Here is a 12878-nt window from a genome sequence, read left to right as displayed (position 1 = left end):
TATTTATGTAATATTTTTTCACATTATAAAACTGAAGACTTGGATTGAACATAATTGACTTCACTGACAGTGACAAAAGCCGGACATTCTTTATTTCCTTCTCACAGGAACCTCTATTCTGCTGGCTTCTTTGAGAGCATCTGGTCTTTGCAGTACATAGTAGTCAGAGACACACTTAGCTCTGTATTTAGTGTTCCTAGCTAGGAAAATGTGGATAGAATGTATTTGCTGTTTTGTCAGTGCAATCCTAGAAATTAGAGCTTTGCTCGGGGATATAGAATGTACCGTATATGCCACAGTTCACAACTGATCTAACAGTAGTGTGGTGATGTATAGAATTTATCAATTGTTTTCTGAGTCTGTGTTCATTTTTTATTGTTTTTTTTTTTTCCACCTTGGTGATATATTAGCAAAATCTTTCAAGATGCTTGGCAAAGAAATGAAACTGAAGAACACTGTTGAGGAAATAACACTAATTATTAAAATCTTTTAAGAGACTAACAGGGTGATCTATGGACAGAGTGGCTTAGGTTTTGATGGTAATGGCAACAGACATTTGCATGTAAAGTTTGCAAATAAAGCAGTAAAGCAAACTCTCATACAGCTTCTGTTTTTTGTTTGTTTGCTTTGTTTGTTTGTTGCTTTGGCGAGTGGAGATGAGCTCAGACTCCATAACCTTTTTCCTCTCCCTAAATAAAGCATTTTCCAAACTCACAGGACCCTTTCTCCCTTATGCCTCTGTCCCAGCAAGCCTAAGCCACTCTTCAGGGAATGGAGGTAGGACAATACAACAGTGTTGTTCATTGGTCTTCTTTAGGTTAACTAAATTAAAGAATGCCAAGTCCTGTCCCTTGATTGGACTCTGCAAAGAGGGCCTTCAGCAGGCAGTTCTGGAAAAAGGAAATCTATTCTAGAGTATGTACACTGGCTCTGATTACTTTCTCAATGAAACATGGTCTTGCCCCCTTCATTATATTGTAATAACTACTGTGATATGATTAGAAAGATCAATAGAGCAATCATACTGATTATAAATGAGAAAAACTTGAATGAATAAATTATAGGGTGTGTTAGGATCTGGTTTATAATGCTCATAGCATTTATCACACTCCACAGTAATTGTATGACATTTAACTCTCCAACCAGCTTGTTATAAAACCTTTGAGATCAGGACTGTCTCATTTGAGTTTTTATATTCATATTGCCCAGCATATAGCAGGTGCCTATTCATTAACTTATTTTCTGGTATAATTTATCTTTATATTGAAGCAATACCATTTTTAATTTTTAGTTTTTATTTTTTAAAATATTTTATTTATTTATTTGACAGACAGAGAACACAAGTGCGGGGCTCAATCCCAGGACTCTGGGATCATGACCGGAGCCGAAGGCAGAGGCTTTAACCCACTGAGCCACCCAGGTGCCCCAGAAGCAATGCCATTTTTTAAAACCAAGAAAACATTTTTCTCCTTATGAAGAAACTTAGGTCTGATTCATATGGAGCTACATTATGCATATACTCAAGGTTTAGAATAGTGACTCTTCAACTATTTTTTTAGATTACAAACCCCTTTGAGAATCTAATGAAGCTACTCCTTCCAGAACATCAAATTAAGAACTTTTGGTCTGGAGAAGTGGTGAAAGTAGCCTATCTCTGTAATACTCTGGATTGCCCCTCCTTTCTGCCACTAGATACCTTTGGCATAGCCTTCTATTCAATAGTAGACCACCATTGTTAACTAGGCCTCAGGCTCCTTTGGTATGATCCCTGCTCATTCAGACATATTTATCTGCTTCTGGGATTGTCCTGAGTCACTTGCCCTATCTCAGTGATTATATCCAATCTGTGACTCCTAGCTCTTCTTGAACTAGTACTAGTACTACCACAACTGTGAGGTTATTTGGATAGACCAAAAATGAACTTTTTTGGGGGCAGGGGGCAGGTGCTTGAGAATTGAGACCCAAGAAAAAGACAGTTAGAGGGCTTCTTTTCCTCTGTTTTGTTGACAGGATGTCCCATCTTCCCAAAAAAGAAAGATCACACAAATACTTGAAAGAATCTACCCCATATCTTCAATAATTTTAAGGTTATATTCTTGGGAGCTTTGTGTGGATGCATTTCCATTTGGATTAAATTAGAAAAAGTCTCATTTTGCCCTACGCACCTGTGAGTAATAAACAGGAACTATGTGATGCATTGTTCCAAATTTACTTGTGTACAAAGTGTTTAAAGGTTCTGCTTTGAAACTAATAACTAAATTGTAACCATGTCCTATGATATTATTAGACTATCCAAAGTTATAATTTATGAAATGGAATTAAAGTTAAATAGATCCAAAATAAGACCAATTAAAAACTCAATATCCCAGATAAAATATCATAGACTTGCATACATAAAAACTTATCCAGGAATGTTTATGGTCAGATTTTATTGCCAAAATGGGTACACCAACATTAATATAAATATTAACTGCAGATTAACTGCCTTGCATCCTGCTGTTCTGAGTTTAGTTTTTCAGAGTGTTTAACCTTTAGGGAATAGATTAGTTACATATAGTTTTTGGAGTGTGTTCATACCTTTATTTCGGCACGTAACATTCTACATCATTTCCCTATTGACAAATCCTCCTCCCTTTCCAGCAGTTATTTCCTTTTATTCATTTATTTATTTATTTATTTTGAAAGATTTTATTTATTTATTTGACCGAGAGAGATTACAATTAGGCAGAGAGAGAGAGAGAGAGGAGGAAGCAGGCTCCCTGCTGAGCAGAGAGCCCGATGCGGGACTCGATCCCAGGACCCTGAGATCATGACCTGAGCCGAAGGCAGCAGCTTAACTCACTGAGCCACCCAGGCGCCCAGTTATTTCCTTTTAAATGGGGACTATTTTATTCATCTCTAAGTCCAGGGTCTAGCATAGTTCTGTGTATATCCAGAATAATATTCGTTTATTAAATGAATAAATGAATGTTTCCATAGAAGCACTACCTAAATATATGCTAAAAGATATGCATATATTTTGGATTTTGTTAAAGTGTTTGATTTTGTTTCCTAATTTGAGTTACATAGTTACTGGCTATATTTAAGACAAGATTTTTTATCATAAGATCCTTGAAGTCTGAAGTTATAATCCCTATAATCTTGTCATAATCCCTGACATAGAGATCCAAATTTATAAGGCTGTCAAAAATATGTAAAAGGTCAGGAATTATAGAAATTACTATCGTTCTGAGAATTCCTGCTCACTTATAATGGATTTGGTTGGATAAAGGTGTCTTTAAAGTTTCATCTTAGTTCTTCTAAAGACCTGAAGGTATATTGTAGATTTTAAAAATACATATCTTCTAGACTTTAATTCATGCATTCCATTTTTTTTTTGAGAAATAATAACAGAGCCTTAGTATAAAGACCACAGTGTTAAGTTGTTGGCAACAGACCTAAGGATAGGGTTATCGTGTGCTACACACATGTATCCACAGATGTCACTGATGTTAAGCCTGAAAGGCTCAGAACTGTGTCATTGTGTTTGGATGAAAATGGCAAACTTGTAGGAGGCGAGAGAGGATATCTACAAGTGGCCAAGGGAGAATAACTACTTCTAAAGAAAATTCAGGGGGCGCCTGGGTGGCTCAGTGGTTTGGGCTGCTGCCTTCGGCTCGGGTCATGATCTTAGGGTCCTGGGATCGAGCCCCGCATCAGGCTCCCTGCTCTGCAGGAAGCCTGCTTCCCTCTCTCTCTCTCTCTCTCTCTCCGCCTGCCTCTCTGCCTACTTGTGATCTCTGTCAAATAAATAAATAAAATCTTTAAAAAAAAAAAAAAGAAAATTCAGATAATTTTCTCTTGCAGCTAATCAGTTTTCAATTTCAATTGTATTTTAATTGACCTTAGAGTTTATTTTTCAATATAGTAAATCATATAATCTATTAGAATACTTAGATTTTTTATATTATCCAATTTTCTCTGTAGTTCCTTTTTATTTATTAATATTATTTATTTATAATATTACATATTTACTCATCTAAAGATTTTCCTAAATTCCCACCAATCTGAAGTGAATTTCTAAGTAGAGAAGACATCATTGTCTTTATATCCAAGCACAATTCTAGCCACAATTCATTGCTAGAGCAGTCACTAGAAGCCAAAGCTGTTTGATAAAGTTAAATACTTTTGATTAATCATTGCTATCTTTGTGACCTTAGACTAGTTATTTTATCTTTCTAAAACTCAGCTTTCTCATCTAAAAAAATGGATATAATAATTATCTTTGCCATAGGTTATAATGATTAAATGCAGTGATGCTTATAGATATCTGAAATGTTTAGCACAGTAAAAATTACCTCTTTTCTTCCCTTACCCCTTCTTCTTTGTCTCCTAGACCAGAGTGCTTTCTATTTTAAATTATTAATGATCATTATAATACCAACTATATGAAGGTATGAATTGATACTTCTGTACTATGTAACATTCTATATGGCTTTTAAAAATTTACATTAAGAACATTTTTAATTAAATTTTTTTTTAGATTTTATTTATTTATTTGACAGGCAGAATTCACAAGTAGGCAGAGAGGCAAGCAGAGAGAGGGAGAAGCTGGCTCCCTGCTGAGCAGAGAACCCAATGCGGGGCTCGATCCCAGGACCCTGGGACATGACATGAGCTGAAGGCAGAGGCTTTAACCCACTGAGCCACCCAGGTGCCCCTAAAATTATTTTAAGATTTTTTTTATTTGTTTATTTGACAGACAGCGCTCCTTGCCTTTTTACCTTTGCTTATCCTCACCTCAGCTTTTTTGTTCTAGAGTGGCAGGATACGGTATCCATGCATGAAGCCTCACTACACTATTAGAGCTTCCCTTTCCCTATTCTCCCGGCCTAACCCCTTTTTATAAACCCATCCTATTAGCTGTGAAATAGGAGGACCATTAGCATTCAAGACACTTCAGGAACAGAGGAAGAGGTTCATTCCAATGTTGTGGACTATAGAATCTGTGAAGAATGAATTCTAGGATGCTCCCAAGTATGATAAAGATAATTGTTACCTGTTATACTTGGCTGCATTTAGTTGCATAAGTTAAGCAAGGGAAGTTGACCTGTCCTTTGTATTGTAACTTTAAGCATAACATGAACAAAATATTCAAGGGTTAGGGCATGTATATAAAAAAGGGGGGGTTGCCTAAGTTAAGTGGGTTAAGTGGGTGAAGCCTCTGCCTTCAGCTCAGGTCAAGATCTCAGGGTCCTGGGATTGAGCCCCGCATCGGGCTCTCTGCTCATCAGGGAGCCTGCTCCCCCCGCTCCACCCCCTCCACCGGCCTGCCTCTCTGCCTACTTGTGATCTCTCTCTGTATCTGTCAAATGCATAAATTTTTTAAAAAGAGGGGGACAGGTCACAGAGTATAGGTCACAGATGTGGTTGTCATACATTTTTATTTTGATCGAAACTGATTTTTGCACTGGTGCTAAACATACATAATGTTTGGTGTGACTTAGGTTTCACAGTTTACATAGCTGATTGTTTCACCATTTGCATAATTAAAATATCATGCGCTTTTGTCAGATAGAAGATTATACATTTTCCTCTACCCCATGGCTCTGTTTTCATAGCTGACACAGTCAAACTCAATATGAACCAAACAGTTTTGTTAACAGTAGCTGTCATTTTTATATGTAAACATTATAGGTAAAATTTCCTAGGAATTGTAAATAAGTTAAAAAAAAAAACCAAATCTTAAACAAAAAATCTAAACAAAAGCCTCTTATTTCTTATTTGTTGGCATTTGTTGTTGTTGTTGTTGACTAGAATAGTCTCTCCTTTAGTAAAAGTGATTAATGAATGACAGCTTGCTTACTTAGTATGAGTTACTTGCATCCTTTGTTTTACTGTTCCTTTTCTTGCTGATTTTCTTGGCATCTTTGGATGCTTTCCAATTTATTAGGAATTGTCTTTCCATATTTTTAATTTCTTTGCCATCGAGAAATTCTAGAGAAAAAATAAATATGTTAAAAAATACTGTATATATATTTCTGGTTTAAGGCACATGAACTTAAATTACACCAGAGGCTGAAATAAATATCTTATAAAAATATCCTATTTATACTATTTGTTTTTGTTGAGCTTTTACTTATTTTTAATTTTTTTTCTGATTTCAAAGAGAATGAATGCTTATTATAAACAACTGAAACATGGTGAGAAAAAACATAAAAAGACTCTGTAATTACTATTCATGACTCTCCTTAACTATCACCAATAAAGATAATCATTGTAAACAATTTGATACATGGTTTCCTTTCTAGGGCCACATGTAAATTTTAATTTTTAAAAACAAAAATGTCATAGTCAATAAAATTTAGATATTATCTATTCATTTCCATACTATGGTTATTATTCTTGAGAAAAAGCAAAACATATTTTATGTTAAGATGAACAAGAAATTTTGTACATTTAGCATGGTATTTTAAAAGCACATACATTATTAATGCTTATTATATCCCAGGCTTAACCAGCTGAGCCACCCAGGCACTGCTATTACTTCCTAGGACATAGGATATGATAGGGACAACCCACAAAACTGGCCTCTTGGTTCTATGAAGATTTCAGCTATGTTTACGTTTTGTTCCTCTGAAAGAGTTTTAAGAAGTTGAGCATCTTAAATTACAAAAAAATTAATTTTTATATACTGTAAGATATTTGGAAAATACAAAAAAATGAGAAAAGAAAAAAATTAATATTGCCTGTGTTCTACAACAAAAATAATCACTAAAACCCACTATCAGTATATTTTTAACATTTTTTTGTTTTTTATGTATGTGTATATATTATATAAGGTTGGGATTCTCTATTTACATAGTATTATGTCCTAATTTTTATTATTTTATTATAATCATTTTACCATGTCTTTCTTTAAACACAATTTTTAATGGTTGAGAGTATTCCATTGTATATGTATATATACTATATATACTATAAAATATCAAACTATTCCCTTATAGGACATTTTGTATTATATGTAATTACATGAATACATGTGGCCTTCATTTAATAAAAAGACTATCTCTTTCTAACAAAATTTGCTATATAGTAGTTTTTTAAGGTAATTACATATTTTTCTTTCATTATCCGTGTAATGTCTTCTACTGGATCCCAGAATGTGAAAAGGAAGTGGTAAAACTTTTTAAAATCATGTTCTTACAGGGAAATTGACAGTATCCTGATACTGATTGCATTACTGAAAATATTTTTTTAAGATTTTATTTATTTATTTGATGCAGAAAGAGATCACAAGTAGGCAGAGTAGCAGGCAGAGAGAAGGGGGGGAAGCAGGCTCCCTGCTAAGCAGAGAGCCCAATGCAGGGCGCCATCCCAGGACCCTGAGACCATGATTTGAGCCGAAGGCAGAGGCTTAACCCACTGAACCACCCAGGTGTCCTGCACTACTGAAAATATTAACAGTGCTACTTAAATATGATCCATAATATTGTTAGATCCTAAGTACAAAATAAAGCGATGAAACTGGAAATATAAACTAGAACCATAAACTCCAGAAGTATAATTGTTTCCATATATTGTCCCATGTACTTATTGTAACTGAAATTGGTACTCTCCAAATTATAATGTAAGAAATTGGCTAAATATTCTATTATCAAACATCTTTGTACTTACAATTTTATGTTAAAGGTCATTTTTTTATGCTTAGCTTTCCCAACCACTTGGATTTATTGCTATCTTTCCAGATTTGTTTTTATTAGTAATTGTATAATTTGTTAGCGTATTTTGGGGTGTTATATGTGTAAACCAATACATATTTTTAAAATATCTGTTATAGAGCTAAGGAATGAAAATCCAAATCTCTTACCATGATCCCTTTTTCCTCATGTTTATGATGCAGACAGAGCTGAGAAATGACTAGGAGACTGTGCCTTAGTTAGCCTGATTTCTTCTTTTAGAAAATAATCATATAGAGGTGGTTCAGCAGAGGAAGCCAGGTAATGGACATAAAATCAAAGACCTATGAGATTTGTTTTAATGAGTTATTTTTTTATAAAGATTTTTATTTATTCATTTGACAGAGAGAGATCACAAGTAGGCAGAGAAGCAGGCAGAGTGAGAGAAGGGGGAAGCAGGTTCCCTGCGGAGCAGAGAGCCCGATGCCGGACTCCATCCCAGGACCTTGAGATCATGACCTGAGCCAAAGGCAGAGGCTTTAACCCACTGAGACACCCAGGCACTTTTTAATTAAAATTATTAACTTTTTAATTTTAATGCCAACTTGTTAGCACATGGTGTTAGATTAATTTTAAGTGTACAATGTAATGATTCAACAATTGTATATATTACTCAGTGCTCATCATGATAAATAAGTACATTCTTTAATCCCTTTCACTTATTTCACCCATCCCTCCACCCATCTCCCTTCTGGTAACCATCAGTTTCTTCTCTGTAGTTAAGAGTTTGTTTTTTGATTTGTTTCTCTCTCTCTCTCTCTCTCTTTCTTCCCCTGTTTGTTTTTTTAATTCCACATATGAGTGAAGTGATATGGTATTTGCTTTCTCCGACTGACTTATTTTGCTTAGCATTACACCCTCGAGCTCCATCCATGTTGTTGCAAATGGCAAAAGTTCATTCTTTTTTGTGGCTGAATAATATTCCATTGTATATATACCACATCTTCTTTATCCATTTATCTATCAATGGACACTTGGGCTACTTTAATAATATGGCTATTGTAGATAATGCTGCAATAAACATAAGGGTGTATGTATCCCTTTGAATTAGTTTTTGTGTATTTTGGGGGAAATACCCAGAAGTGTGATTACTGGATCATAGTTCTTTTTCTAACTTTTTTTTTTTTAGATTTATTTATTTATTTATTTGACAGAGAGAGAGAGATCACAAGTTAGGCAGAGAGGCAGGCAGAGAGAGAGGAGGAAGCAGGCTCCCTGCTGAGCAGAGAGCCCGACGTGGGACTCGATCCCAGGACTCTGAGATCATGACCTGAGCCGAAGGCAGCAGCTTAACCCACTGAGCCACCCAGGCGCCCCTCTTTTTCTAACTTTTTAATGAACTTCCAGATGGTATTCCACAGTGGCTGCCCCCATTTGCTTTCCTACCAATAGTTCATGAGGGTTCTTTGTTCTCCACATCTCTGCCAACACTTGTTGTTTCTTGGGTTTTTTTTTTGTTTTTTTTTTTGTTTTTGTTTTTAGCCATTCTGATAGGTGTGAGGTGATATCTCATTACAGGTCTGATTCATATTTCCCTGGTGATGAGCAATGTTGAGCATCTTTCATGTGTCTATTGGCCATCTGTATGTCTTCTTTGGAGGAATGTCTGTTCATGTCTTCTGCCCACTTTTTAATTGGATTATTTGTGGGTTTTTTGGTCTTGAATTGTATAAGTTCCTTATATATTTTGGATACTAATCCTTTTTTGGATATGTCATTTGCAAATATCTTCTACTCAGTAGATCATCTTTTAGTTTGTTTCCTTTGTTGTGCAGAAGTTTTTTTTTTTTTTTAAATATAAGTGGTAGGAACATTTAACATGAGGTCTACTTTGTAAATAAATTCTTAAGTGTACAATACATTATTTTTGACTATAGGTACAACTTTGTACAGTAGACCTCTAGAGCTTATTCATGTAGCTTCACTGAAACTTCATACCCATTGACTAGTAACTCCCCATTTACCCCTTCCCCCAGCCTGTAGCAACTACCATTCTACTCTTTGATTCTATGAATGTGACTATTTTAGGTAGATGATATAAGTGGAATCATGCAGTTATTTGTCTTACTGTGACTGGCTTATTTTATTTAGCATAATGTCTTCAAGGTTCATTCATGTTGTCACATTTTGCAGAATTTCTGTTTTAAGGCTGAATAGTATTTTAGTGTATATGTATCTACCATGTTATCTTTATCCATTCATCTGTCAGTGGATAGTTAGATTGTTTCTACATCTTGGCAATTGTGACTAGTGCTGCAGTGAACACAGGAGTGCTAATATCTCTTCAAAACCTTAATTTCAGGTTAAACCTTAATTTCTGGGATTGCTAGATCATATAGTAGTTTTATTCTTAAATTCTGATGCACTGTCATACTGTTTTTCAAAGTGGCTGCACCATTTGCATCCCCACTAGTACTGTACAAAGTTTCAAATTTCTATACATCCTCACCAACTCTTGTTGTCTTTTGGTTTTTTGATAATAGCCATCTGACAGGTGTGTGGTGATACCTCACTGTGGTTTTGATTTGCATTTCCCTGTTGATTAATGATATTGAGCATTTTTGAAATATACCTTTTGGCCATTTGTAGGTCTTTGGAGATGTGCCTTTTTAAATCCCTAGCTCATTTTAAAATCTAGTTATTAGGTTTTGCTGTTGAGTTGTAGGAGTTCTGTATATGTTTTGGAGCTTAACCCCATATCAGATGTATAGTTTGCAAATATTTTCTCCCATTCTGTAGGTTGTCTTTTTACTCTGTTGATTATTTTCTCTACTGTGCATGAGCTTTTTAGTTTGATGTAGTATACTTGTTTGTTTTTGTTTTTGTTGCCTGTGTTTTTTGGTGTCATGTCCATGAAATCACTGCCAAGACCAATGGCATGAAGGTTTCTCATGTGTTTTTGTCTAGTTTTATAGTTTCAGGTCTTCTGTTTAAGTCTACAATCTATTTTGAGTGGATTTCTTTTGCATGTGGATATCCAGTTTTCCCAACCACATTTGACTGTCCTTTCCCCACTGTGTATTCTTGGTACCCTTGTGGAAAATCATCTGACCATTTATGAATGGATTTATTTTTAAGCTTTCTATTCTATTCTGTTTATATATCTTCTTATGCCAGTACTATACTGTTTTGATTGTTGTATTTTGTCATATACTTTGAATTCAGGAAGTGTGATGCCTTGGTTGATTTGGCTATTTGTGGTCTTTTGTGGTTGCATTTGAATTTTAGTGAAATTTTGTGAAATTTTCAATTCTGTGATAACACTACTAGCATTTTGATAGTGATTATACTGAATTTGTTGATTCCTTTGGGTATTATGGAAATTTTAACAATATTAAATTTTCTAGTTCATGAACATAAGATTTTTTTCCATTCATTTGTTAATTTCTTTCATTAGTGTCTTGTGGTTTTCAGTAAACAATTCTTTTTTTTTTCTTACCTTACTAGTTAAATTTATTTTTAGGTATTTTACTTTTTTGTGCTATAGTTTTCTTAATTTACTTTTCCGATGGTTCGTTGTTACTGTGTCAATATGGCTTTAAAGATTGTTTTTGGCAATTGTTAATGGTCACACTAGATTATGAAGAAATTAATAAGGATTATTGAGAAAATCAACTGACAGTGTAATTTTTTAAATTATAAACTTTAAGGCACATTTTATTGTTTTGTAGAATTTCATCGGAGAAGTGAAAAATAAATTAACTTAATTGTCTCTGAAGGAGAAAGAATTTTTAAAACATATTAAGGTGAAAGAAATTATGTTAGAATAGGTTCAGTTTTTGGGTGAGGGCTGGTGTTGAATTTTATGAACACTTCAGTATTAATAAGGTATTTTTGTGTCCTTGCTATTAATACTGCAAACATGCAAAGTAGTGGAATCCTTACCCTGGGTCTGGTTCTACCCTTTAAAGCTAGCCAGGCATAAATAGAGGAAAAGAAATGCTGCCTGTCCACTTTACAGATTTCAGATCTTGAAAAATTCACATTGCCCACACAGCATCATCATTTGTGGGTATACTGCCAGTTCAGAAAGTCCCATTCTTTTAAATGATTTCCAACAATTCATATTCATGCATCCCTTAATGAGTTGTTCTTAACACAAAATTTGTTTTCACTCAGGCTAAGTAAACCACATGTGTGGCTTATCATTCTGTTTGGTGAGGACTGGGTTATTTACAAAACATGTCTTTCCTCAGTCTTTACTGGGACACATCAAACCAAGTCTTCAATTCATTTTTGGTTTTGGTTTTTCATTTAGGAAAAAAAAGCACATGAAAATAAGACAAGTTCTAGGGGTGCCTGAGTGGCTCAGTTGGTTGCAAACATCTGCCTTGGGCTCAGGTCATAATCCCAGGATCCTGGGACTGAGCCCCATGTTGGGCTCCCTGCTCACCAGGGATTCTGCTTCTCCCTCTGTTCTGTCTCTCTCAAATTTAAAAAATAAATAAATAAATAAATAAATAAATAAACTTAAAAAAAAAAAAAAAGATTAAAAAAAAGAAAGAAAAGACAAGCTAGAACCAAAGAGGAAAGACTGAAAGGACATATACTAAAGTGTTAATAGCAGATTTATTTTGGGATTATGAATGACATTAATATTCTTTTCTTATTTTCTGCATTTTTATAAGAAATGTGTATTAATTTTAGGGGTGACTAGCTCGCTTAGTTGGTAGAACCTGTAGCTCTTGATCTCAGTATTTTAAGTTCAAGCCCCACATTGGGTATGGAACCTACTTAAAATTTTAAAAAAAGGAAATTTGTATTAATTTTATAATCACAAAAATATGTTTAGGAAAGATTTTTTTTTTAATTTTGATTAAATCCTATTTATTTGGGAGTCAGTACCTTCTCTTCACATACTTTACTTCATTATCTACAGTACTATATAATGAGAAGTGTTCCCAGAAATGGTTCCATGAACATAGGAAGGTCCTTAAGCATCTAACATTAGTTGTATTTACTCTGCTTCCTAAGGAAAGTAGACTAATAGAATTGTGTGCAGTGAGCAGGAAGGGAAGGAGATGGAGAGTTGGGGGAATGTGCATTATTGTAGATTCATTTGCACAATTTACAGAAATTACGCATGACTCTTCTCCTGGTGTATTTTCGGTTTCCTTCCTTTGGCTGGTGGGGTCAAGTATGGTGGGCAGGGTGTGACCC

At 34.6% G+C, this 12878-nt stretch overlaps 1 protein-coding gene across 3 annotated transcripts in view; it reads right to left on the bottom strand.

Annotated features, from left to right (window-relative positions):
- The window catches only part of PPP1R42 (protein phosphatase 1 regulatory subunit 42), a 60325-nt gene that overhangs the window by 4992 nt on the left and 42455 nt on the right, over positions 1-12878 (bottom strand). For all 3 annotated transcript variants that reach the window (XM_082719160.1, XM_082719158.1, XM_082719157.1), the window contains one exon: positions 5846-5976. In XM_082719160.1, coding sequence (XP_082575286.1) covers positions 5846-5976 — 131 coding nt within the window. The remainder of the gene's footprint in view (positions 1-5845; positions 5977-12878) is intronic.

Source organism: Mustela nivalis (genome assembly GCF_964662115.1).
Source record: "Mustela nivalis genome assembly, chromosome: 2".
In the NCBI taxonomy this organism is placed as follows: domain Eukaryota; kingdom Metazoa; phylum Chordata; class Mammalia; order Carnivora; family Mustelidae; genus Mustela; species Mustela nivalis.
This window is presented reverse-complemented; position numbering and strand designations above follow the sequence as displayed.